Raw genomic sequence first — 27,363 nt, forward strand, 5'->3', positions numbered from 1 at the left:
TCAAGACCCCCCTGCTGGTGTCAGGGCCACTAACTCACCCAGGGACCCCCTGGGAAAATGTCTTTTTTCTAACGGGGATTTTTTTTCGGGGGGAGGGAAGATATTCAGCAAAATTCATTCCCAAAACCCGTGACTCTGACGACAACCATTACGCTCCCCTTCCTTCCCCATCCTGTCTGGGAAAAGGACAGATCACCCCAAGCCTCCCCGGGAGAGAAAAAGACAGATCACCCCCAGGCATCCCCAGGAGAGAAAAGGACAGACCACCCCAAGCCTTCCCGGGAGAGAAAAGGACAGACCACCCCAAGCCTCCCCGGGAGAGACTGCTGTTTTCTCCAAAGCATCATCTCTCTCAAGTCAACACACAACCAAAAGTCCCAGTGGGACCAAATGCCCAGTGTGTGCCAGGCACTGAGGACAGCACTCAATATTCCACATCTCATTGAATCAGCTCAGCAGTCCTTGAGGCCCTCCCCATTGCCCAGGTGAGGAAACCGAGATTCCAGAGGTAAAGTGACCTGCTGAGACCCGCCTGCTGTTGATTGACAGCACAGGACAGAGCAGGCCATGTTCACCGTTCCCTGCATTGAGCAGCTAGTTCATAGTGTGACAGGAGCCAGGGGAGGCCCCGCCGCTCCTAACATGCAGAACTCAGGGTCCTCCATGGCTGCTAAGGCCAGGCTCCACCTCACTATTTCCACAAGCAAACCAAATGCCAACTCAAGAGAGCACTACTTGGACCCTGAAGACAGCAGGGCCCCCCACCCCAAGGGCTGACCAATGTGCCAAGACCCAGAACTTGGAAGAGGAAAGTCCCCTGGGCTCTGGCAGTCAGCCCCTGCCCCTTTGGCAGATTAAAACCAAGAAAAAGAAAAAGAAAACCAGGATGTTGCACAAACGTCCCCTTTGAAGGCTCCTGCGTAGGCTATTTTGAAACAGCTGGCATGGTTCCGTTTCGGGTTACACCCAGTTTCGTTTCTGCTTCTCCCTGGGTGTTGGTGATAGGGACATCACTGAACAGGTCACAGAACCGGCCAGGACTGTCCAGGGAGGGCCCTGGAAGGGAAGCCCAGGGTGCAGGCCCCACCACACTCTTCCTAACATCTCACACGGTCCAACCCACCCTTACCTGGCAAATGGAGAAACGGAAGCTTAGAGCCTCCAGTCCTTTGCCCAACATCAAACAGCCAGGGCCCACCTCACAGAACAGGAGAGGGCAGAATGGCTCTTTCCAAGCAATACAGAATTGATTTCCTCCTCCCAAGAGGCCTCTCCCCACTGCGGCTGCAGGGGTGTATGAGGCAAAGCAAGAGAAAGCCTCTTGGTCACCAAAAAGGGAGCTGAAGGTGGGGAGAGGAGAAGATTCCTGAGCACAAAGGCCAGCACGGGTGGCCATGGCTTCAGCGGGGCTGAAGGCTTTTTCTCCCGAGACATTCCAAACTCGAGGCTTGTGTGGGGGATGGCTGAGTTAGTCCTGCCTGGAACCAGGGGGTGGAGAGTGACCCTGCCGCTCACGCCCAACCTGAGCCACGTGGATGGGGACATCCCGAGGAGAGGGCGCTGTCCCCTGCCCATCTCATCTTCCCCAGCCCAATCCTTCAGGAGTAGGTAAAGTGAACTCAGATGCCTTAGAGGCCAGCAGGTAACATCAGTGGGAAAGGTGGGTGGGGACCAAGGGGAAGAGGTCACCAGCCACTCAGGGGGCTGGTGCCGCGTGGGAAGGTGGGCCAGTGAGCCAGTTCTTCCTACCCTCCGAGGAGACCCACAAGTCTGAATTTTATACGATCCCTCCCAATTTTTAAATGTTGGCAACTACTGCCATGTTCTTAAAAATATCGTGTGGGCCAGGCGTGGTGGCTCATGCCTGTAATCCTAACACTTTGGGAGGCTGAGGCAGGAGGATCACTTGATCCCAGGAGTTTGAGACCAGCCTGGGCAACATAGTGAGACCCCATCTCTACAAAAAAAAAAAATTAATTAGCTGGATGTGGTCGCTCATACTTGTAGTCTCAGCTACTCGAGAAGCTGAGGCAGGAGGCTCACCTGAGCCCAGGAGCTCAAGGCTGCAGTGAGCCATTATTGCACCACTGTACTCCAGCCTGGGCAACAGCATGAGGTCCTGTTTCAAAATAAAATGAAAATGAATATTAAATTAAATAGGATAAAATACTGTGTGGGCCACAACACAACCTGCAACGTGAATTTAGCCCGAAGCAGCAGAGTCCAAAGATGTGGGCTGCCTGAAGCTCGGCACTGCAGGGGATCCTACAGGAGGACTTGTCCCCGCCCCACTTCACAGCCATGGGGTGGAGAGCAAAGATGCTGATGCAAGTTAGACAGCACTCTACACTGCAAAGTGCAGCGCACACGGAAAGGGCCACCGTCCCTCTGGGCACTCCTTCCTGGACTCTTAGAAAGGTCTTCCCCATGCTGCTAAAACCTCCCTCCCGGAAACGGCCAGCCACAGGCCTTAGTTCTGCTTCTAGGACCCCACAGAGCCAAGAGCCTCCCAGTCTATTCCCCAGAAGATTTAAACCTCTCCCTATGACCTCACACAGTATCCCTTCTCCAAAGAACAGTCCTGCAATGTGCCCAGGGCCTGGGCACCCCAGCCTGAACTATCCCAGCCCTCCCCAACGCTCCAGTAGGTGAGCAGGGGGGCCGGGGTGTGGGACCTCCCAGAGACCCCAGCAAAGCACCAGGCAGTTCATGTCATATGCTGAGAGGGAAGAAGAGGGACTCCAGTGACCAACAGGTGACTCTGTGAGGTGACCTTGTGCTTTAAAAACAGGCTCCTCTGTGGACTCATTTGCAAGTCTTTTTTTTTCCCCCCTTTGGAAACATAGCATTTTGCTCTGTCACCCAGGCTGGAGTGCAGTGTCACAATCTCGGCTCACTGCAACTTCTGCCTCCTGAGTTCAAGTGATTCTCCTGCCTCAGCCTCCCAAGTAGCTGGGATTACAGGCGTGTGCCACCAAGCCTGGTTAATTTTTGTATTTTTAGTAGAGACAAGTTTTTACCATGTTGGCCAGGCTGGTCTCGAACTCCTGACCTCAGGTGATCTGCCTGCCTCGGCCTCCCAAAGTGCTGGGATTACAGGTATGAGTCACCACACTCGGCTCAATTTTTTTTTTAATAGCATGTTCCTAAGTGGCAACCCCAAAATGTGGTATGGACTTTTCATCTTTCTTCTTGTGTTAAGGACAGTCAGGAAGCCGCTTTGCCAGCTCCCTCTTTCACTGCAGCAGCCCTGGGGCTCCGGTGCTATTAAATGCTCCTCGTTTCAAAGGGAACAAGTGAGATTCAGAGAGGGTGGGTGATTCCCTTGAGGGCACACAGCAAGCACCTGTGGCAAAATCTGGATTTAAACCCAGATTCTGACTCTCCAGAGCCTGCTCATTTAACTAGGCTTTGATTTCTGGAGTCTTTACTGGAAATCACACTGATGCGCAAAATGAACTTTTATCCTAAAATAACATGAATAGGAATGAACGTGGAGGTCCCGCTGAGGATCCAATCCTCAAGTCATGTCTGGGGGCCTGGAAGAGCGAGGCCTCCCCTCCCTCAGAGAACACTGCCACCTAGTGGGTGGCGTGGGTCAGGGACACAGGCAGGAGTGCAGGTGAGGGCAGGCAGGTGAGGGCAGGCAGGTGGGAGGACCAGTTCACCTTACTGAGGCTGCTGCGGTCGCTGACGCTCTTGGTCAGCTGCTGGATCTCAGCCACCTGGTCAGCCAGACGCTTCTGCTCGTTCAGCTTCTCTGCCAGCGTCTCCAGCTCCGTGAGGGCCAGCTGCAGCGACAGCCTGTCCGGGTGGCCCCTGGGGGTGTTCTTCAGCATGTCCTGCCGGGCCAGAGCCGAGACTGAGCAGCCCACCCATGACCAACTCTACCCCAGCCTGGTCAAAGCCTCACCCTGCGCACCCCCCTACACACACTCGGTCTGCAAAGGGCCCAGCCTGAGGCCAGGACACATGGCACCAGATGCAGAGCAAGACCTCAAGATACAGCTAATGAATGAAAAAGAAAACAAAAGCATGGATCTTTCTAGGAATAGACTCAAATGAACTGAAAGCAGGCTCTCAAACAGATATTTATCCAGCCATGTTTGGCGACAGCATTAGCCACAGTCGCCAAAATGTGGAGGCAAAAATGTCCATCGACACACAAATGGGTAAACAAAATGTGGTCTCTCCATACAATGGCATATCATCCAGCCTTGAAAAGGAGGGAAAATCAGACACGTGCTAGGACACGGATGAATCTTGAGGATCTTATGCTAAGGAAAACAAACCAGTCAAGAAAAGAAAAACATTGTGTGATTCCACATATACGTGTTCTCCTAGAGCAGTCAGAGTCATAGAGACACAGGGTAGAATGGTGGTTGCCAGAGGCTGTGGGAAGGGAGAATCGGGAGTTGTTAAATGGGCACACAGTTTCGGTTTGGGATAATGAGAAAGTTCTGGCATGGGTGGTGGTGATGGTTGCAGAACAATGTGAATGCACTGAACTGTACACTTAGAAATGGTTGTGATGGTAAATAAATGTATAGATCAATCACTGACCAATTGATAAATGGTATGGTTACATAAGAGCCTACTCCCACAGCCCGGCAGCACTGAGAGTGGAGAGGAATATGCCACCAGACCCCTCAGTCTGGTAACCACCCTCTCAGCTCCCTGATGAGGACCAGCCCCTGCCCAAGGACCCTCAGCAGTTGGGACAGTGTCCCAGGCTCTCCAGGACCCTGTGTGGGGCTAATGTCCCTTAGGCATCCCCTGTTCTGCAGCTGGAATCTGAACTGGCCAAGCTCAGCACGTTTACTGGACATCTCCATGCCAGGAGCCCCGTGGGTCCTGGGATTCCCTGTGCCTTCATTCCCTTCCTGCAACCTAGGCTCAGGCCACCAGCAGCCTCTCGGCATTCCCCACAGAGGGGTGTGCCAACTGAGCTGTGAGTTATGATCAGTGTCACTCTAGAAGTGGAGAAAGATGAGGCCAGAGTCCCACAGCAGGTTGGGTGGGTTGTGGATCATGGACAAGAGCCCGGACCTCCTCCCTCCCACCCCAGGAGTCGCCTCCCAGCCCACAGGCAAACCCTGTGGGTCGAGGCTGCTGGAATCCCGAGCGGTACCTGAAGCAGAAGGATGAACTGTGGGAACCTCTGGATGGGCTTGACCATCAGCCCGTAGAGGGTGACACGGTCTGGGCTGCACACCTGCCGTCGCTGGTGGAGACAAGTTTCCGTCATTCGCTGACTCCCTGCAGAGAGGGCCCAGTGCCCCAGAGTCCAGACACTGTCCCCATTCTGGGGTCCTCTCCCCAGGCCCTAAGACCCTGCCCATCCCTGGGCTTGCAAGAAGAGCTGACAGAGGTCCCTGGTTCCGCAGCCAGGGATCCCTCCCACCACCAGTGCCCCTGCATGGCCCCACACCCTCAGGAGACTAAAGCAGTCATCTTAAGGTCTCTGGACTAAAGGCATAACTCGGAAACTCGGTAATTTATTCAAGACATCAGACTTCTAGAAGTGGCCAAGGCAACCATTCCCTCCACTTAAACTAAATGCAGACAGGTTTGGGCTAGGATAAGGGGCGGGGCACAGGGGGAGCCTTCTGTCCTGTCTCTTGCATCTGTCCCCCACTCCATCCACACACCTGTTACCTGGTCCTGGCCCCCATATGCTGCAATCCCACAGTTTCTCCACCTGCCTCCACTTCCATCTGCCTCAGCTCAAAATCCTTCAATGGCTCCCCATTGCCTGAAATATTACATCCTAGGCCCTGAGCCTGGAGGTCTAGAACCACCCAAACTGAACTCAGCTGCCTCTCGGTGTGCACACTCAGGCCTTCTCTCCTGGGACTCCCCAACAGGCATCAGTGCTCCCAGAATCCAAACAGACCTTCCCACCCCTCTCCTCCTGCCTCTGACCTTTGCCCCACTATCCTTACACCTGATATAGCCTCTCCTCTGTCTTTTACCTGGCACAATCCCACCATCCCCCACCAGGGCCCATGTCAGATGGCAACTCCTCCTGATCCCCTGTTCTTTTCGATGGAGACAGTGGGTTCCTCCACCGAGGCCGCGGCATCTAACCTGGGCTGCCTGCACATGTGAACGTCTCCTGGCACCTAGCCCAGCTGCATCCTCTGCCAGCCAGCAGGCTCCCTGCTGGCAGGGGCTCTGACTCACCAGACTACACTCCCAGAGAAATCAGCGGAGCCTGGGCTCAGCAGCACATGAGAACTCTGAAGTTTTCGAAGCCTTTAACCTTTACTCTCCCACGCAATGCTCAAGATACTCCTTTAAGGAATTTTCTCACCCTTTCATAAATGAGGAAAAGGAACCAGCTTAGCAACCCTGGAGCCACAGCCCGCCACAGGGCCAGCCAGGTGGACCCACGCACTCACCAGGGCACAGGAGGCAAAGGCTCAGCGAGATGACACAGGTCTCCCCTCCACCCTGCCAAAGCTCCAGGATCCCAACTGCTTAGAGACACTTGGCTACCCTCCTCCCAGGGGCAGGAGGCAATGATTTTCCTCCCATGGGACTGGGCTGCCCCAAAAGGAAGAAGGGAGGTGTCCAGGCCAAAGCTACGATGTCATACCCAAAGCTGGGGCCAGAATGCTCCCTCCCGCCTGAGCAATCTCCCTGCCCACCCCGACCAGGCCCGGTACCACCGTGGAGGCCCACCTTGAGGAACTCGAGGAAGGCAGGCTTGGTGAGGCAGGCCTTCTTGATGATGGACATGGCGCTGGTGAAGTTGTTCACGTAGTCACTGTACACGTCTAGCACCATGGACTTGGAAAACTGAAACGAGGCCGGTGTGGGCCAGGGAGGCCGCCTCAGTGCAGGGAGCGGAAGGAAATGAGGCAAGTATGGGCCAGGGAGGCTATCTCAGTGCAGGGAGCGGAAGGGCAGCCTGCACTCACCCCATGCTCCCTTAGTGCCTCGAGCTGTGCAAATCCATCACCCTCACTGGGGTGAGGACATGGGGCTCAGAGAGGTAGAGAGGCCGGCCTGAGGTCACAGGTGGCATGGGGTGGTGCCATGGGAGAGCCCAGGGGGCCTTCACCTCCCAGGTCTCCATCCCCAGTGCAGCAGCCCAAGCCCACAGGTGGAGGGAGGAGAGGTGGGGAGAGAGGAGAGGGGTGGAGGGAGGGTGGGGGCAACACCCATTCTACTGCATTCGTTCATGAAATCGAATGCCCCTGGCCCTCCGCCTTTAAGGAGAGTGCTCCTGGCCTCTCACCAGGCAGTGTGCCCAGAGTTGAGTTGCCGAGGGAGGGATGGTCGGCCCAGAGTCAACCAACCCTCTCACCAGAGCCCCTGACATACACCTGGAAGGTCGGACCTATTTAGTGACTCTATTGAGCACTATGGCTTTCAAAAAAAAAAAGGTTTTTTCTTTTAGCAAAACCTTATCACCTAAAACACATCAAAGCAGAGTGCTACCAACGTGACCTTCCCTCACCCCATGACCCTCAGACTTCAGCCAGAACAGCCAGAAATCCAGTGCACCCCTCATTCCACAGATGGGAAGCCTGGGCCCAGCGTGGGCCCTGGACCTGCCCTAGGTTGCAGAACTGAGCTGGGACCACAACCAGGTCCCCCGGATCATGAGCCAGTGCCCCTTCCCCAGCACTGCGGCACGTCCTCTCGGGGCCAAAGTTGTGGTCTTTCACAGCATTTCACACTGGCTTGTCACCCCTCAAGTGCTCGGTAAGGGAGCTTGCAACCGGCCAGGTGGCTGCCCACAGTGACTGGGATGCCAGGGGCGCTGCCACCTGGGAGGAACCAGGACAGCCACCTGGCTCCGGCAGCACCATGGCCTGCCAGCTATATCCAAGGACATCCTGGCCACTTCAAGGTGTCACACTCACCCCTAGATCAGGTCCGGAAGACTCAGAGACCCTGCCACCCTCTAATCCCACTGACTTGAACAAGGAGAGCAGGCAGAGGCAGGAGACTGGACTGCATGGCCCCGGGGTCAGACTGGTTGTGGTTTTACCTTGGTGGGCTGGGGGAAAAGTTTGGGGGACACTTACCGAGGCCACGAAGAGGTCCCCGATCTTCTCGGTGGAATCCCACTCAGCCACGCGGGAGGACAGGGCGATCTGGAACATGGAGTGGCAGTGCAGGATCTCCTTCACGCGGAAGAACACCGCCTGGCACTTGCGGGCACTCAGTGCCTTGGGCTCCATCTCCATCAGGGGGTTGCGGTAGTCCTGCCGGGGAGGGCGGGGTGAGGCCACAGGCCAGGCCGCAGCCTCTCTCCCTACCTGCCTTCATGCAGAACTCAGCCAACCATGAATGGTCCTTCCTGTGGCGCGGGTGGAGGCACTCATCCCTCACTCATGTGTCCTTCTGGAAGGATCTCCATCAACATAACACCTTGGCCTCACTGGTCACCCACAACACCCCCATGCTTCTGTGTTAAATTGGGTGGGAGGAAGAGGGTCTTTTATGTGCCATCTGCCGGCAAGGAGCTCCTTGGAGGCCGGCCTGAGGGCAAAGCTCTGCCTGTCACTGAGCCCGTGAGTGGTAAGGTCACTACAAGCTCCCTTGGCTCCCACACCCAGCGTCACTCTCCAACCAGCTTTGTCAGAGACAGGTGATATGTTCATCTCTACCTGCCTGATGCCTAGGATCTCTCTCTGAGGATCCAAACTGGAGAGGGGAAGAGAGGGTATCATGAGCAACAATTCCCTGCCCCGGGGTTCTCACTCTGGTAGCCCACAACATCCCAGAAAAGTCACTGTCTCAGGGATTCAAACACTGTCTCAGGGATTCTCAGGTTGGCACATACTAGTCACTTCACGCAAGCATCCACTCAGCAATCCCTGGGCCTCCTGATGCAATAAAGAGGACTCAATCCTACCCCTCCTGATGCAAGAAGGAGGACTCCATCCTACACATTTTCCCACCTAAGGATCTCAGGAGGATGGGAAGACATGGTCCAAGCCCCAGGGGCTCCCAGAGGGTCAGGAAGGACACAGTCCCTTCCAGACATAAATGGGGGTATATGCCCTCAGCTCTCCAGGAGTCATTTCAAAGAATCCCATTTTGTTCAGAAAGAAGACACTCCCGTGAACACCAAGGTGCCAGGACTTCTTGCTGCCTACATTTGGAGGTTCTACTGTCTGTCCCCATAAAGCAGTGCTGGCTTGTGGTCCTGTCCCCTCAAAACTGCCCACAGTCCCCAAACACTCCATGTAAAGTAACCCTCCAGGGCCCTCCCTGCTTCTCCCCAGAGACCCTTGAGAACTCCCTGAAGTCGCACCTGTAGTATCCGCTTCAGAGACTCCACGTAGCTGCCTTCGCTCTGCACGATGGAGCCCAGGATGTGCCTCCGGACCACCTGCTCGGGCCGAAAAGCACAGTCAGTGCACATGACACCTGCTGCACAGGGCCAGTGCCTGCTGTGGCCTAGGTGACAGGAAGGGGAGCTGATGACTACAGGACAGAGAAACCCATCCCTCCCAGTCCCACCTGGGACCACTGGGCCTGGTGGCTGCTCTTCCTTCCAGAGCCCCTGCCAACCCAAAAGAAATGCCCTACTGCCCAGGCTGCAGAATAGAGGTGGAAGGGCACATCCCAGGGAAAGCCCCTCTACGCACATACATCTGGGGGTGGGGTAATCACCACGCTCCTCCATGGTGGCAGGTGACCACCTCCATCTTTGGACAACTCTAATAGAAAATTCTAGGCCGGGCGAGGTGGCTCATGCCTATAATCCCAGCACTTTGGGAGGCAGAGATGGGCAAATCACCTGAAGTCAGGAGTTCAAGACCAGCCTGGCCGACATGGTGAAACCCCGTCTCTAGTAAAAATACAAAAATCAGCTGGGTGTGGTGGCGCATGCCTATAGTCCTAGCTGCCTGGGAGGCTGAGGCAAGAGAATTGCTGGAACCTGGGAGGCAGAGGTTGCAGTGAGCCGAGATCGTGCCACTGCACTCCAGCCTGGGCAACAGAGCAAGACTCCATCTCAGAAAAAAAGAAAAAAGAAAAGAAAATTCTGTCTTAGCATTATCGTGAACTGAATCTCAGCTCCCTTCACTTGTGAATGAAATCCTTGAGCTATCCCTCTTCCACAAGACAGGCCTTGGGGTACTGTCCCCCCGCATGGGTGGTCTCTGCTTCCGGCTAAACATCCCCAGTCCCTTCTCCTTTCCCTCCCACCATCACCCTAATCCCTCCAGAAGCCTGGTCCACGGAGGGGACCACAACCCCTCAGCCTGCAGCACCCCATCGAGCGTGGTGTGGCTTACACCTCCCTCAGCTGGGGATCTTTCCAACACAGTCACCTGGCTCCCACCCCAGACCTTCTGAAGTTCTACTGTCCTCCGAATGAGGTGCAACCTGGATATCAGGGATTTTGAAATCTTCCCGGGTGGCTCTATTGTGCAGCCTGGGACAACGGAACAGTTAGGACAGTGCTCACAGGTGTCACATGTGAGAGGGGTCCAAGGGGGAGCCCATCCCTCGCGATCTCAGGTTGGGAGGTAACTGACCCCCCGCTCTACCCCCACAGCTGTCCCGAGTGTCCATCAGGAGCCCACCGTCACTAGAACCCTGATCCCCTGCCCTACTCCCTCTGCTGCCTCCTCCTGCCTCCAGCAGGCTCTTCTCCCATCTTCCACTGCCCTGCCTGCAGCCAGGCCTGACCATGGCCTGGCCACACAGTCTCAGCAGATGGCAAGACCCCTGCCCCATTGTCGATCCATTGCCAACAATTCCCAGGTATTCAAGCAGCACCCAGAGCAGAGCACAAGGACATTTGGGGCCGTGTAACTCCCCGTGATGGGGCTGTCCCATGCCTTGCAGGATGTTCAGCAGCTTCCCTGGCCTCTACCCATCAGATGCCAGTAGCAACCCAAGTGATGGCAACCAAAATTGTCTTCAAATGTTGCCAAATATCTCCTGGGGGGCAAAAATCACCCTTGGTTGAGAGCTGCTGGCCCAGAGTAACTGACATTGCCTGATCCAGAAATTGCACAGGGCTGCAGGGGAAAGGCCCAGGGGCAGCACCAGGAGGACGGAGTCCCGGGCAGCACGAGCAGGAGTGGGAGGCCCGGATTTTGAGCTGCAGGTCTGGTCTCTCGGGCTCTCATAGCTGGGGCTTCGCCATCTCAAATGCCATGCTGGGCCGGGCAGGTACCGTCCATGAGGGAGGCAGGTGGACTGCCATGAATGGGAGAGTAAGTGTCCTGAGAAGGGAGCCGCCTGCCCCAGCTCTGCTCTGGCTAGCTGCTGCCAGCAGGAGCCTGGTGGCTCTATCTTCCTGATTTTCAAAAAGGGCCAAGCGTCAGGATTTTCTGCTGACCAAAAAAATGGGAAATCCCTTCCATTGAGCTATCTGCCCTGACACATCCCGCTCAGTGGCCTCACAGCCAGAGGAACCAGGGATCTCGCACCCTGTTTCACAGCTGGCAAAACGCAGATAGCGAAGGGAAAACGTGACTGGGCTGAGATCCCAGAGCAAAGCCGCCCAGCCTCAGCATGATGCTCTACAATAAGAAAGCCTTTTTTTTTTTTTTTGAGATGGAGTCTCGCTCCCTCTGTCGCCAGGCTGGAGTGCAGTGGTGCGATCTCGGCTCACTGCAACCTCTGCCTTCTGGGTTCAAGTGATTCTCCTGCGTCAACTTCCTGAATAGCTGAGACTACAAGCATGCACCACCATGCCCATCTAATTTTTTTTTTTTTTTGTATTTTTATTAGAAACGGGGTTTCACCATGTTGGCCAGGATGGTCTCGAATTCCTGACCTCAGTTGATCCACCCATCTCACCCTCCCAAAGTGTTGGGGTTACAGGCGTGAGCCACTGCACCCGGCCAAGGAAGCCATTCTTAAAGAGCCTCAGTTCCTGGTAGGAGCTCGTGGCAGCACTGAGGCCCAGGGTGAGGACCAGTGGACAGATGGCAGGGGCTGGGCACCTACACACCTGCAGCCTCTCCTGAGTCTGTTTTCCCATCTTATTCTTCAAATGACACCTTAGTCAGAAACAGCCAACAGGACAGCTCTGCGTGGCATGGAGTGGGAGGAGGCAAGCACTCTAGATGCTGGGAGCCCACCCCCTAAAACCAACAGCACAGAGCACATGGGGTAGAAAGTGGGAAGCCTGTGCAGTGGCTGAGGAGAGAACCCAGGAGGCTCCCGCCCAGCTGGGCTCTGCCAAGAGCCCCCAGTCATCACGTCCCCTGTGAGATCCAGACCAGCAGGGCCCCAGAGAACAGGCTGGAAGCCCCAAGCCACCCCTGCCCCTGCAGACCTCCACCTGCCCCACTCCCCCACAGACCTGCTGAGGGCTCAGGCCCTCTGGCATGGGGCCCAGCTCTGGGGCTGGGGGCTTGATGTCCGAAACGCTGACCTCCAGGAGCCCCATATCCTCCTCCTCCGAGTCACCTGGAAAGTCAGATGGGCCGATGACACAGCTAAGGCAGGGACAGCACACCCTTCTCAGGCCTCAGGAGCTGAGAGCCCCCCTAGACCAGCCTTGGACCCGGGTCCTAGGGCACGAGCAGCTCCTGGGGCCCCGTGGGGTTACAGCCGCCCGGTTGCTCCTTCTCAGGAGTTCCCTGCTACGTCCCAGGGCCTGGAACAGTCCATCAGTGAACAATTGTGAGTGAGTGAGCGAGAGGGTAAACAGGCAGAAACCAAAGCCACATCCTGCAGGGCCCGGGCTCTCGGCATCCACGCTGCCAGAAGCCACTGTCCCTGCTCAGGCCCGCCCGCTCTGGCCTGGCGAAGGCCAGTCGCCCGTGTCCCCATCACTAGGAACTAAAAATAGTTTTCTTCTGGAAGTCTAAAACGGGGAAGAAAATAAGCCCCGAGAAGAACAGGGCAGCGTGGTTTGGCACTTTCATTTCTAAATGAAAAATGCAGAGCTAAAGGGAAAATGTTCAACAGGAGCCTGACAGGGAATCCTGGGCGTGAGTGGAGCTGGACCTCGGACGGAGGACGGAATGAGATGGACAAAGGCCCAGGCCTCTGAGAGTGGGAGGAGGTCAGACAGTGAGGGAGGCTCCAGAGAGGGTTCCAGCCCCCACCAGAGCAAGGTACAGGTGCTGGGAGATGGGACCCCAGCTGCTGAGGGGCTCTGACTCCAGCGGCGGCTGTGGGCAGCAGCGAATGGGAGCTGTGAGGAAGCTGGGGAGGAAAGAAGAAGCGGCAGCGATCCCAGGGGTGGGAGGGGGCAGGGACACCCCAGTAGGCCCTTACCTGAGCAGGAGACAGAGGAGGAGGAGGAGGAGGGACAGCGGATGACAGCATTGGGGTGGGGGTGGTGCAGGCCCTCCTGCCGGGCCCACATCACGCCCCGGGCATCACTCCGCACCCACCCCAGCCGGCCTCGCAGCTTCCTCTTCCCCCACGAGCTGCTGGGTAACATTCTTGGCCTGTGATCCGAGCCCTGCCACGGCTATTAATATCGCCTCTGCGGGGAGGGTCACTTCAGGAAGGCGCTGGGCTCATGGGCGGGGTGGGGAGGCCTGAGGAGAGCCCTGGCCAGCCTGGGGTTGGGAGGGTGACCCAGGAAGAGCTCCCAGCCAGCTGGCCTGGCCACGCTGTCCTTTCTTAGGACCATCTCAATGAGTTTAGAATGGCCACTTGGCCTGCTCCCTCCCTCATCAAGGGTCAGTGCTCCCCGAAATGCAGAGGGAACATGGACAATCACTGAGCACCCGCCTGTACCAGGCCTGCACACACCTACCTGGTTTATCACCGCACCAAGTACACGGGTGGGGCTCAACCCATTTTACAGATGAAAACTCATTTACAGTCTGCTGCCCCAAAAGGGGAAAAAGTGCAAGGTGACGCGGCCAGAAGGCCACAGAGCCAGGGTCTGAGCAAGCCAGCACGAGGCCGTCCTAGCACCAAACGCCTCCACTAAGGGACTGACTGCCCACCAAGAATAACGTCTGCTACACAGGACTCTCTCTGTCCCCATACTACCTCGGACATCCTCACCACAGCCTTACAAGAGAGACAGCCACGCCACTGTACGGATGAGGAAACCGAGGCACAGGGAGGTGAAACTACATTTTCCAGGAGGACACAGGCTCTCAAAGTTCTGCCTGGCTTGAGACCTGTGTTCCTTCCGCTGCACCAGACCATGTGCTGAGGACGGGCAGGAGACAAAGCCTACATCCTTCCAAGGAGAACTGGCACCCCCAGAATTCCATCAGCTGTGATCCCACTGTACTGGGATTCTTTGTCTCCTTGTCTGTCGCCTCCAAAGATGTGAGGTGAGCAGCAGGGGCTGGTCTCACTTGGCCCTGTCCCACCAATGCCTGGGAACACATCAGGGGCCCTGACCTAGACATTCTCTGGAGGAATGGACCAGAGCCTGGTGGGGACCAGGAGCGAGGGTAGGCACCTGAAGGGGGGTTCGGGGGAACAGGGGCAAGATTCATGTTCACAGCTGTGTCCCAAGGCTTTAGGACAGTTCCTAGCACATAGTAAATGCTTAATAAAACTTGTCGCATGAATGACCAATTGAAATCTAACCATGGGACACTTCTGTGTAAAACCTTCTACTGACCTTCCAGCGTCCTTAAGACCAAAGGCAAATGCCCAGCAAGGCCGACAGAGCCTGTACTGACCAGACCTTAACCTATCACGCCTGCCCTCACTCCCGCCACCTGAGGCCTCCTCTATCCCTTCCAGGCCTGTGTGTCCTCAGCCCTGTCACAACCTCTCTGTGCCGATTCCCTCATCTGCTGCATGGGAATGTGAGAGTTCCCTGCACCTTGTGTGGTGAGGATAAGGATTAAGTGAGGAACTGCAGGCTCATAGGAGAGCACCTGGCACACAATAAATACTCAATCGGTGCTGACTAGAAGCACCTCTGGAACATCTCGTACTTTCCCACATCCGGGGCTCTGCACACCCGCTTGCTCCTCTTCCCAGAGCACCCACTCTGCTCCACCTGGTGACCTGTGCCTCCTCCTTCCCTGATCTTCCATCCCCCAAGTCCATCCTCATTTTCTCCATGCCCCCAGGGCACCCCAGTGGACCACTTGTCAACCTGTCCTGTCATTTCCCACGTCCGTGTCTGTCTCCCACGCTGTGCCACCAGCTGGCCCCGGAGGCACTGCTGATACATGCACCCTGGGTCCCTGCATGCAGCGCCGGCTGTGGCGCTTAGTAGGATTCAGTAAATGTCAGCTGGTTGGAGAGATGGGTGGATGGATAAAGGAAGGAGGGAACAGGAACAAAAAAGATGAGGACAGGTGAGCCAGACAGCACAGGGGGCAGGAGGCCAAGACAGCTGTGACAAAAGCAACAGGGACGCTGAAGGGAGAGGTGCAGCTCTCCCAGAAGAGACAGGCCATGCCTGCCAGAGGAAGGGGAGGCACACTGGGACCTACCAGGATATTTGGGACTCAGCCCCCAACCCCCACCGCCAGAGGAAGCCATACGCCAAGTGGTACCCACCCAGCATGACCACTGGGGTGTAAAGCAAAATCCCACCCTCCCGACCCGCAGCCCAGAGCTGAGCACCAGACCCTCCCGCTCGGGCAGCGCCTCACCGAGGACGTCCTTCCTGTGCAGGAAGGAGACTTTGCGCATGACGGCCATCCGCGTCTTCTCCAGCCCATCCTTGGTCCCGCTTTTGGCGGCCTTCATGAGCTGGGTCATCTGAGCAAAGGTAGAGAGGCTCATCAGGGAAAGGACGGCCTGGGATGCCTGCCACCGAGGGCCACCCGCCTCCCCGGGCCTCAGCCTGCAGAGGTCAGAACCACCCAGACCCTTTCCTCCCAGGTCAGTGAGCAGAGGCCAAGGACGCCAGCGGGGGTGAGAAGGTGCGTTCATGCCCAGGGATCTCCCTCTTTATGGGCAAGAGGGGGCCATAACTGATTTTTTTCCCTTCGGGACAGACTATGTGAACAGATTTCAAATCTAGGAGATGATGTGACCTGGCGAGGAGTGTGGCAAGGGGTGCTGGAGACCTGGAGCCCTGGGCCACCCCCCAGTGGCATGACTCTGGGCATGTCACTGAACGTCACTGAGCCTCCATTTCCCCAGGCAAAACTGAGGAACAGCAATACCTATCCTTGTCAGGGTCTGTGAGCACCAAACATTCCGGGTCTGGGAAAGCTCCCTGAGCAGCAAAATGCACCCCACGATGTCGAACATGACCTTAGGAGCAACTAAAGGAGGTGTGTGCACACCCCCATCCCATCAGCCAAACCCAGGCAAGGGACCCGTCCCTTGCCTCCCCCAAAACAGTCAGGTTTCTTACTGAGCCACTGTCTGGGAAAAGGAGAAAAGGCTGAAGTTGCCAGAAAGAAGAGGCAGCTTCCCCTGGCGGTGGGGGGGGAGCCATGGACACGAGCGTAGCAAGCTAAGCAGATGTGAGAAGTAAGGAGAGCGTGTGCCCAGGAGGGAGAAGTGGGCATCCGGGGCGATGGGGGAGCCCAGGCCTGAGACAGAGCTGCCGTCCCCTCAGCCAGTCCTTTGTCCTCCCAAGCCCCAGCCCCGGCCCCTGCATCTTCTCCAACACACAGCAGCACCAGCCGAGAGAAGGCTCTGCCATGACAGAAACACCTGTATCTGCCCTGTCCAAAATGGAAGCCACAGGCCACATGTGACCATGGAGCACTTGAAATGTGCTGGTGCGAGGAAGGACCCAAATTTCTAAGTATATTTAATTTTAGTTAATTTCCATTTAAAGAGCCACATGGCTATCATAATGGACAGTGCAGTCCTAAGAAAACCTTCTCCTTCCTAAAACTCTCTACTGAAGGTGGGGAGCGTGTCTCTGGTCTCCGCTCTATCACCTCCAATAACCCCTTGGTCCCCACTTAAGTATCCAAGTACTTCTTGGGGGTCTGGGCAAGGAAGGGTTGCTGAAAAGCCACCAGGTGCTGTGCACGGGGAAGCAGGGGTGATGGCTTTTAAGGAACGAGGCTGACTTTCTGGAAGGAACCAGCAGCAGGGAAAAAGAAGGAAGTTCCCTGCCTGCCCTGCATTTCTACGGGACAATCCTAGAGCAGTTGTGCTTGGCCTTTTCTGGGGTTGGGCAGGGGGAGTGGTCACAGAGCCTTTGAGAATCTAATGAAATGGATGGCACAGACGCTCATCTTCTTGTTGGGGGAGCGGGAGGAGGGGTTACACCCTCAGAGACCCGAAACCTCTGTTCCAGAATCCAGTTTCTGTCCTGGCAGAAAGCCATCAATGGTGCTGTCGTGAGCCCCACAAGTGGTCTTTCAGGGGATCATCTGAGGCCATTCTCCTGGCATTTTCCTGGGCAAAAAAGAACAGGCCAACACCCTAGAAAGTGTCCCTGAGTAAACCTGCCGAATCCACCCCTTCCCACAGTGTGTGGCCACACCAGGCGAAATGCCCGGTCTTAGACTCTGCCCTTCGCTAGCTCCGGGCCCCTCTCTCAGCCTTGGCTCCCTGAGAGGTTAGAGCCACCCCCACCCTGGGTTACAGCCCTCTAGGGGGTATCTGTGAAAGATCTTGTAAACTGTAAGGGGTCTGCTCTCCTCCTCCTGGAAGGCTTCACATTCCAATAAAGTGGGCAGCACTGCAGGATGGAGGATGTTTGGGCTCCGGCACGCCGCAGACCCGAGTTGGAATCCCAGCTCTGGTCTAGCTGACCACTGGTGTGGCCACTAGCCGGTTACTTGACACTAAAAGATGCAGAAAGGCAGCTACTGCCCAGAGTGCCACAAGGACAGGGCGGTCAGGTGCGTAGATAACAACAGCCACTGTCCACTGAGCTCCTAGACCCAGCACAGCACCACACACCCAACAGGCCTGACCATCCACCCTCACAGCCACCCTGGGGGCCGGTACTGTGCATGCCCCCATTTCAAAGGCAAGGAAACCAAGGCTCAGAGAGGCCAAGGGGCCTGCTCAGGATCACACCATGAGGAAGTGGTGAGATTGGGATTCAAACCAGGCCCACAGACCTCGACAGTCCATGCCTTCAGCCAAGACACACAGCTGGTGCTCAGTTAAGGGAAGCTACTGTTGTCGACACCACCATTATCCAAAAGTTGAAGAAAGTACTGTGATTTCTCCTACACACTTCCTTATCCTGGATTCCTCTGAACAGTGTGGAGAGATAGGAACATCCAATGTCACCGACATTCACGTTTTTCAACGTGTAACCCCAACTGTGCAGATTATGAAATGTGCAGATTCCTAAGCCTCGTCCCAGACCTACAGAAGTGGCACCCTTGGGGCTGGAGCTCAGGAACCTGCATTTTTAACACAGCACCCCAGGTGATTCCAAGGGTCCTGAAGTTTGAAAACCCTCCTGGGAATTCTCGTGGACTATCAGGGTTTCACTTGCGGGTGGCGAGAAAGATAGGGGCGAGAACATGGAAGGGAACACGTGGCTTAAGGCATCTGCCAGTTCCAGCACAGACGAGAGGGTGGCCAGGATCCAGGTCTCAGGACAGCCCTGGGACTCAGAGTGGGCCTGGGAGGCTTCGTGGTACCAGGGCAGCAGGAAAGGCCCCTGGAGGTAGCTGCAGCCGGAAACAGCTCCCATCCAGGACTTGAGAAGACAGACAGACAATACCTTACAATCGTACTTGTGCTTCAGCTCCTGCATGTCTCTCCCCCCAACTCTCAAAGCCAAGATGTCTCTCTTAGTCCTGGCGTATCTCTCCTTTAGCCTAGTCAGGTCTGGAGAAAGCTGGAGCCCCAAGCGGCCAGGCAGAAGGAGAGCAGGTGAGAGGAGCAGGCGGGACAGGGAGGAGACAAAACACAGACAACAGGGGAGAAAGGAGACTCAGGTAAAGTGCGGATGGACAGCTCGGGCAGGCGGGATGCGGCACCCCAGGTCCCAGGCAGCAGTCCAGCCAGATCCTGCTTGGAATCTGCTCCAGCTGTGTCCAACCCCACCACGCCAGGCAGCTGGGGGCCGGGTCTCTGCAGCAGGGAATCTGGGCTGCTGGGGTGGAGGGGTGGGAGGGGACCAAACCCAGGCCTCCTATCTTAGGGAAATGGGAAAATGTTCTGAGGGCAAGGACTGTGTCTTCTCCCCAGCCCCGTGGCCCAGCACAGGGCTTGTAACATAGGAGCTTCTTGGTAAGTTTGTGACATGGACAGATGGCAGGTGGATGGATGGATGGAATGAGGTCGGGGGATAAATGGATAAGTGGGCAAATCCACAGAAAGATGAATGGATGGGTAGAGGGAGGGTTTGGCAGATGGATGAGCAACAGACAGGCAGGTGGATGGGTAGATGAACAGGCTCATAGAGGGATGGATGGATGGATAAATAAATGGATGAATGAACGGATGGACAGATAAACAGATGGATGAGCAAATGGATAAATTTGGTTAGGTGACTATATAGCTGGGCAAATGGACAGATGGATGGATGAAGAGAGAGTCAGATGAAGGAATAAGAGGATGGATGGATGGATGGATGGATGGATGGATGGATGGATGATGGATAGGAGAATGGATTTAGGCAGTGCTGTGCTGGCAAATATTTAACAACCAGTTCTCCAGGAAAAGGGCCCTGCTTTGAAGCATTTCCATGGTGTGAATACTTCTAACAATTTCAAGCTATCAAATTGACATCACTGAATGGGAATTTGTAAAGAGATGCTCATAACTGGTTCCTGAGTTCTTGTGAGCTGACACTAGCTGCCTCTGGCACACTGCTGGAGGATGAATGGAGGGAGGATGAGTGAAAGGTAAAGGGAGGGAGGGGGATGGGCAACTGGATGGAAGAATGGATGCTCAGCTTACAGACTATCTGGAGGATGGATGGATGGACAAACAGATGGGAAAACAGGTAGATGGACAGAAGAACAGATAGATATTCAAATGCATGAACCATATGAGCAACAGTGATATTTGGTAAAGTGCACAAAAGACCAAGACAGGTGCTATTTCTAGAGAAGCAGATACAAGGATCAAGAGGCAAGTAGGCCTACTTCAAATCATGGCTTCCTGCTTACTAGCTGGAAAAGTCTCTACCTCTCTGAGTTGCAACTTCCTCACTGGTAAAGTGGCCATAATAATAGCCTCTGCATAGGGTTGTTGAGAAAATTAAATGTACATGCAAAGCTGAGAGATGAGAACTTATTAAGTATTCAAAAAATGGAAGCCATTATTATCTTTCAAATTGCAAGTGTTCAATATTTGTTGGGTGGGTGAATGGATGAGTGGATGGATGGATGGATGGATGGATGGATGGATGGATGGATGGACATACAGACAGATGAGGCAAATGTGGTGTTGCATTCTACATCATTTAAATCTCTCTGAGCTTCACACAGGTTTTCTGATCAACAAAATGAGAATCTTAGCAACAATAATACTGACCACTTAGGGTACCACTTAGGGTAAATGGCACTGCTTTGTAAAGTGCACCATTCTAGGCAAATGTTCACTATTGTCATGCAAAAAAGTATGCAAGACAGGGGTCTCTCTGAGACCCACCCAGACTCCCAAAAAACTGGGGAGTTTGGGGTTTGACCTGAGTCATGTTCATCTATAAAATAGTTTCACACAATAAAATGAGAAAATCCCTGGGTCTTCTGGTGCTCCCTCCCTTCTTTCAGGGTCAGAAGAACAAGGAAATGTCAGGATCAGAGGCCACTTGCTGAGTTGGCCAGATCAGAGCAGGGGGTGGAGCAGGCTAGGCCAGGGCTGGCATTTCTGTAATGAATCCACGAGTTCTGCCCAGTCCCCGTCCAGCTGGATCAGAGACCTTGATTTCAAAGAGGTCACTGCTGGAGAGTGGAACAGTTCAATGCAATCCATCCCACAACTGGAAAAAAAAAAAAAAAAAAAAAAAAAAAAAAAAAAACCACAGACCCCAGATTGGCACCAGCAGGACCACTTGTTCACATAACAGGATGAGGTAGTTGCTTCCACTTGGGTCTGTGCCCTTCTACAGATCCCATGGTCACTTTTTTTGGCAAGAGTCCACCTGCCTAGGGATGGCCTCTACAGATATCTGAAGAAGGGGTTCCATTAGTTCTCTTGCAGCTAGGCAGGGTGCCTGGCAATGGTCAGACTCCAAGAACAGGACAAAACACATCCCCAGATCCCTGCTGTCCTATGCCCGCAGCACATATAACACATAGCCAAGCAGCAGTGGCTCTAAAACATGCAGCTGCTGCAATGCCAGCGGGTGAGCAAGTGCGTCCCAAGCGGCTCAGGAGGGTGAAGCACCACAGGCAGGCTCAGTAGAGTCCCTGGCAGAAGTGGGTACCTGAGGAAAAGCCCTCCACAACCTCCTGTCTCCCTAGGAGCCTGCTGATCAGGGAGCAGGTGGGCCTTGGCCATGGCCAGAGAAAAACTCCAAATGGTTAGAAATCCTAACAACTGTGCAAAATAGTTTGTCTGCTGAGGAAGGGTCCAAAGCCTCCAGCTTGAGAGTATGAGGGACACAAGCTCACAGGCAGCCCCCAGAGGCCCCATTCCCAGGGCCAGGCCATGGTGAGCATGGCCCAGCATTTCTTGGAGTACTCTGTGAGCCCCTTGTACTCCCTGGGGGCAGAGAGCTGCTTAAAAGGCAGATTATCGGGCCCCACCCAACCTCTGAGTCAGAGTACCTGGTGAGGCCCTGGCATCTGTGATTCAATCAGTTACCCATGTGATTCTGATGCCTGTGGAAGAATGAGGACCACCACTGGAAAGCCTGAATTCAGCATCGTCATCCCTCCTTCCCTCTGAGAGAAACGCATGGTATCCTCCCAGTCCCAGCAAGAGGGCCGGGGCTACCATGGGAAAGAAGGAACGCCAGAGGCTGAGGCTAAAAGGCTAGGCCAGGACTCGAGAGTCCCAAACTGGTCACTGCCCAGAGCAGGGCTGGGACACTCCAGTCCTGACATAGGGAAAGGCTACTGGGGGGAGTGGGGGCTTCATAACCAAAGCCCCCTTCCCTAAAGCAGTGCATGCTGCCCCTTCTGAACTGCAGGAAGCAGCAACAAGCTATTCCTGGGCTTCTGCCTAGGCTGCTCCTGCAGGCTGGATCACCTGTCCCATCTCCTCTGGCTCCTAAGCCCAGCTCCAACTCACCACTCTCAGAGGCCTCCTCTGATTGGTCACATCAGTCCCTACCCCTATCAGGCACACAGCCAGGCTGGACACAGGCTCAAGTTTATATAAAGGCATTTTTGTCTTCATTTTGTTTTGAAGGGCATGATAGTTTATTTTTGAAAATTGTACCACACTGATCATGATGACCAGCATTTTGTCTTCATTTTGACAAATTGTTTCCCATTCAGTGTCTCCTGTGGACCGTAAAGGTTCACTGAGTACAGATCAGGTCTTCCTGTTCCAATGTATCTCATCCCACAACTGAAGAAATGGACTAGGCAGACAGTAGGTGTTGTAAATGCTTTGCTTTTTGGCTAGCAAAACATTAAGGCTGTTTCCCACAGCCCAGCCTTGGAGGCCCATCCCTGGAAAGTCCCAGGCTTGCTCAGGACTCAGGGAGCCCATCTTGGTCTGAAGAACGGCTGCCTGAGGACTCAGGTGTTGGTGTTCCTCCAGCCAGCATGCCTCTCCCAGAGTGGATCCCCAAACCCAGAAAAGGTGGGAAGCACCGGGAAAGTCCCCTCTCTTGTCCCTACCCTGCCCATGAAGGAATGGCCCCAGGTGGAGCTCTCCTGCCCTGCTACATCTTTTAAAAGGAGCTTGAGGCTGGGTACGGTGGCTCACACCTGTAATCCCAGCACTTTGGGAGGCCGAGGCAGGTGGATCACTTGAGGCCAGGAGTTTGAGACCAGCCTGGGCAACCTGGCGAAACTCCATCTCTACAAAAATATAAAAATTAGCCAGGCATGATGGTGCATGCCTGCAATCCCAGCTACCCAGGAGGCTGAGGCAGAAAATTGCTTGAACCTGGGAAGCAGTAGTTGCAGTGAGCCGAGATAATGCCACTGTACTCCATCCTGGGTGAAAGAGTGAGACTCTGTCTCAAAAGAATAAATAATAAAAATAAAAATAAAAGGAGCAGAGGGGCCCTATCCCCTCTGCTTAGTCAGGGCCTATAAGAAGCTGTCCCCATGAAACTGCAAATCTCAGCACGGACAGACACTGCCTCTTGGTGGCTTCTGCAGAACACAGGGAAGGAGCATGGGTGCCACGGGAAAGGAGGAACCAGATGACCTGTCCTCCTCGCAGCCTCAAGGGCTCCCCTCCAGGAAATAAGCAGAATGGCCCCTGCTCCAGGCAGAAACACCAGGAAAGCCGAATGCATGGATGGCACTGTGTGAGGCCCCGGAGAGAAGCCTTCCATGTCGCTCTGGCTGAGCCACAGCAGCCCCCACTGTCCACTCCCCAGAGCAGAGAGGACTGTGTGGGCTGAGGCCTGGACTGTCCCCAAGCATCAGTCCCAGAGGGCGGGGAGAGCAAGTGGATCTGATCCCGGCTCCACCTCTAAGCAAGTTGCTGGGCTACCTGGAGTGCGGCGTTGAGAGGACTCTGAAGCCCAGTCTGAGCCCGTGAGCATGAGGATCAATCGACCAGGTCTGCTATAGCAAGGGGATGGGGGGAGCACCTGTGCCAGGTACCAGCCATGCCCATCCCGGGCTTACGGCTGCCAACAGCAATGTCTGTGGGCCACCTCCTGTTTCAGGATGACCTGGGTTTCTGGCTCCCCTCTCACCACACATTCCTGGGAATCCCTGGGACCCAGACGTGAGTCCTGGGCCTGGCCCTCACCACCCTGCTCCCTCCCTCCCTGAAGGGGTCTCCATGCCCTGAGTGAAGTGAGAGACACCCCCGGTCCCCTCACCTTGGGCTGGAAGGACACTCGGTGCTTGGTGGGCTCGACCTCCGGCTTGGCCTCCTCCCCTGAGTCCTCGCTGTAGCTCTCGAACTCACTGGAGCTCCAGCCTAGGTCCTCCGCCTGCCGAGGGGCCCCAGCCCTGTGCGCATCCTCGTAGAGCAGGTTCCTCTCTGCCCCTGCTGGCCAAGCGGCAGCCGGTGAGCCCAGGCCCTGAGGCCAAGCCTACCAGACTTCCAGCCTCAGACCCAATTTCTGAACACAGGTGGGGTGAGGCGGGGTCAGGGAGAACGTGGGGGCCCTGGGGCTCCAGCTCTACTTCCTCAACCATGAAACGAAGATGATAATACATCTTCCCCCTCGTAGGGTAAGGAGGGCCTGAGAAAATGGGGAAAACACAAGAAACACGTCAGCTGCGCATGGGCCCACTCACTTCCTTTTGCTCCCAGCACTGCTTTTGTATGGTCCCAGCTCTCATTCTGGGCCTCCTTGGAAATGTTTTTTTTTTTCTAGAGACAGGGTCTCATTGTCTCACCCAGGCTGGAGTGCAGTGGTGCAATCACAGCTCACTGTGGCCTCAAACTCCTGGGCTCAAGTGATCCATCTCAGTCTCCCGGGTAGCTGGGACTACAGGCGTGAACCATCACACCCAGCTATTTTTAAATTTTTTTTGTGGAGATGGAGTCTTGTTATGTTGCCCAGGCTGGTCTTGAGCTCCTGGGCTCAAGTGATCCTCCTGCCACCGCCTCCCAAAGTGCCAGGGTTACAGGTGTGAGCCACCGCACCCAGCCGAGCCATCACACGTGACCTGTTTCTTACTGGAAAAGAGAAGACCCGGAGCCAAGTCCTGGCTCAGGCCCTCAGCATCCTCACGAATGAAACAGAGATTGTTGGGGCCTCAGAGTCCCTCACCCCAAATCTGAGTTCACGTGCAGCCCGAGATCTTCCAGTAGGGGGCGCAGCTGGCCCAGAGTCCAGGAGCTCCTTTCCTTCCTAAGCCCGCGGGAAATGCCTTGGACTGAAAACTTGGGGACAAAAAGCTGAGTCACATCGTCTGGAGGGACAGGTCCCACAAGGGCCAGGGCACTCATGGGGCCCATTCAATTGGGCTATGAGATGCCGCTTGAAGCCTGAGGTGGGAAAGCCACTGTCCCGAGGCCAGAACACGTGGCCCCAGCCCCAGCTCTGTCACTGGGGGATCTTGGGCAAGGCCCTTTGCCCCTCTGGGTTTCATTTCGTCATCTGTTACTTGGAGAACCGCAGACCTCACGGAAGTGGGGTCGGACACCAAAATGTACATGAAGATGAAAATGCTTTTGTCATCACAGAAGAAATATAGCATTGGGAAAGGTTTTTTTTAAAAAAAAGGAATCTGACCGGTCGTGGTGGCTCCTACCTGTAATCCCACCACTTTGGGAGGCTGAGATGGGTAGATCGCCTGAGGTCAGGAGTTGAGACCAGCCTGGCCAACACAGTGAAACCCCGTCTCTACTAAAAATACAAAAACTAGCCAGGTGTGGTGGTATGCACCTGTAGTCCCAGCTACTTAGGAGGCTGAGGCAGGAGAATCACTTGAACCCGGGAGGCGGAGGCTACAGTGAGCCAAGATCGTGCCACTGAACTCCACCCTGGGTGACAGAGACAACATCTCAAAAAAAAAAAAAAGAAGAAGAAGAAAAGAAATCTGCTCAGAAACGACTATGCCAAAAAACTGTGAGCTTTGGTCATCGGATACCTCTCTGCAAAATGGGGCTAATAATAAGTGGACAGATCGAGCAAATAAAACAGCCAAGAGGCTCTTGGCAAAGTGCCTGGCACATAGCATGCACTCAGCTGAGAGCAGCAGGCCGTCACTCATGGTGGCTCTGGGGGAGCTTGGGTGTCAGTCCATAGACCCAGGGCCCCCGAGCTTCACCCCACAGGAAAGCTGGGGTGTGAGGGGTTGGGGGCAAGAGTGCCAGCCAAAGAACAAAACAGATGTGCCAAAGCTTAGTGGGAGATGGATCCCAGAACCAGGAGGGAACATGAGGTTATTTTTAAGCAAAAGATAATGGTAACTGATGTCTTTAGAGAGTGAAGCAGCTGTGACTTTCAGAAAGCCAAGCTGATTGTCCCATTACTGCAGTGGAGGCCCCTCGACTAGTGACCAAAGAGGCAGAGTTCTCGGGGTAGCCCTGAGGAGGAACCCCGGCAGCACGTGGCAAGTCCACGCCTCCACAGGGCTGAGCTGTGCACCTGACCACCTCCATCCTCAGTGTGCCACGGCGGCTCCCAGCGGCCCTGTGCAGACAGCAGGGTGTGAAAGATCACTCCTGTTAGACAGATGGGAGAGACGTGGCTGGCCACAGTAACACAGTGAGTGGGGCTGGGGCTCCACACCACCTTCCATTGAAGTCTCTACCATCTACACATATAGAAATATCCTCTCCAGTGCAGACAGAGTCACAGAACTCTTGTGCCTGTGCACCGCCCGAGGACCAACTCCTTAGCTTTCAGGGACCACATAACGGTCCCCTCATGCTTCCTGCTCAGTGTCCTCATCAATTACCTCATGGAATCCACACTACCACCCTAGGACTGGCTATTATTGCCCCAGTTTTACAGATGGGTCAACTGAGGCCCAGAGAGATTGGCCAGGACCCTGTGTGACCCTCCCCAAAGGCCTGTGAGCTGGGGATTTTCCTGCTTTATATGAAGAAGCCAAGGCACAAAGGCACAAAGCCCTGTGCCCAAATCAATGGCAGAGCCGGGATTCAAACACAGGGCTGCGTGTGCCCACTGTTGCATACAGCCTGTCCCTCGGGTAACGACCTCCTCTCCGAGCTCCTGCTGAGCCCACATCAGCCCCAGGCAGGCCAGTGCTGGGACCCTCGGCAGGCATAACACTAACAACAGCCACAATGGCCCTGTGTGAAGAGCGTCTCCAAGAGCCAGCCCTGCACTGAGCTCTTTGCAGCCTTGTCACACTTGATCCTCCCACAGCCCAGCACGCGGGGATCCTGGAGTGGGTATTGTGGTCCTCATCTGCAGGCTCAGAGCTAGGGCGCAAACACAGGCTGTGTGACACCCAGGCCATGAACATGCCACATCCTCCCAGACCCTGAGAACCGTGAAGACTGGGGCCAGGGACTTAGTGGCTTGATTGAATTCAGGTGGGAAGTAGGCCAAATGGGTTAAACAATAACTGAGGCCCCTCAGCCGCTCAGACCTCCCAGCTCTGGGACTTTCCTAAGACTCCTTTGCCTCCCAATACAGTGGGAATCCTACAAACAGGAAAATGTGCTCCAAGCACATCCCAGGCTTGCTAAAGGGATAAGCATATCCTTGGCCCATCTGTCCCCGTTTCTGAGACAGGAGTCAGGAGTGTGGCTCTGGGGCCCTCGGGCCTTGCCATGTTGTCTGTGTGTCTCTCCCATTGCGCTTTGTGCTGCTCAAGGATGGTTAGAGCCTCTCCATCAGACTTGGAGCTCCTCAAAAGCAGGCAGGGGCTGTGCTTCCCCGTTGGATGGAGAGCCCCTGAAAACAGGAGGAATCGCATAGTAGGAAAAGAAGTCGTCTGTTCGAATCCTGGCTGTGTGCTCTGGGGCTGGTGGTTTAACCTCTTTATCACGGGAGCCATAGATAAGCCTGGCCCTGCTGACCTCATG

General features: G+C 55.1%; 3 protein-coding genes across 10 annotated transcripts in view; 2 read left to right on the plus strand and 1 right to left on the minus strand.

The window, feature by feature from the left end:
* Positions 1 to 27,363, minus strand: part of ARHGEF10L (Rho guanine nucleotide exchange factor 10 like) — a 179,520-nt gene that overhangs the window by 67,102 nt on the left and 85,055 nt on the right. For 2 of the 8 annotated variants that reach the window (XM_050790070.1, XM_050790081.1), the window contains exons 7-15: positions 23,726 to 23,898; positions 18,536 to 18,652; positions 15,528 to 15,636; positions 12,293 to 12,399; positions 9,278 to 9,355; positions 8,043 to 8,222; positions 6,688 to 6,804; positions 5,132 to 5,224; positions 3,669 to 3,842 (exon numbers count right to left, since the gene is read on the minus strand). In XM_050790070.1, coding sequence (XP_050646027.1) covers positions 3,669 to 3,842; positions 5,132 to 5,224; positions 6,688 to 6,804; positions 8,043 to 8,222; positions 9,278 to 9,355; positions 12,293 to 12,399; positions 15,528 to 15,636; positions 18,536 to 18,652; positions 23,726 to 23,898 — 1,148 coding nt within the window. Of the gene's footprint in view, positions 1 to 3,668; positions 3,843 to 5,131; positions 5,225 to 6,687; positions 6,805 to 8,042; positions 8,223 to 9,277; positions 9,356 to 12,292; positions 12,400 to 13,215; positions 15,432 to 15,527; positions 15,637 to 18,535; positions 18,653 to 23,725; positions 23,899 to 27,363 lie in introns of those variants that run through there. The other 6 variants (XM_050790124.1, XM_050790114.1, XM_050790143.1 and 3 more) reach the window with 4 other exon arrangements.
* The window catches only part of SDHB (succinate dehydrogenase complex iron sulfur subunit B), a 689,037-nt gene that overhangs the window by 54,274 nt on the left and 607,400 nt on the right, over positions 1 to 27,363 (plus strand). The window lies entirely within an intron of this gene.
* The window catches only part of PADI2 (peptidyl arginine deiminase 2), a 579,517-nt gene continuing 559,141 nt past the window's right edge, over positions 6,988 to 27,363 (plus strand). Inside the window, exon 1 of the mRNA XM_050791164.1 lies at positions 6,988 to 6,991. The gene's annotated coding sequence lies outside the window, so the exon portion shown is untranslated. The remainder of the gene's footprint in view (positions 6,992 to 27,363) is intronic.

The sequence above is a fragment of the Macaca thibetana genome, chromosome 1 (genome assembly GCF_024542745.1).
Source record: "Macaca thibetana thibetana isolate TM-01 chromosome 1, ASM2454274v1, whole genome shotgun sequence".
In the NCBI taxonomy this organism is placed as follows: domain Eukaryota; kingdom Metazoa; phylum Chordata; class Mammalia; order Primates; family Cercopithecidae; genus Macaca; species Macaca thibetana.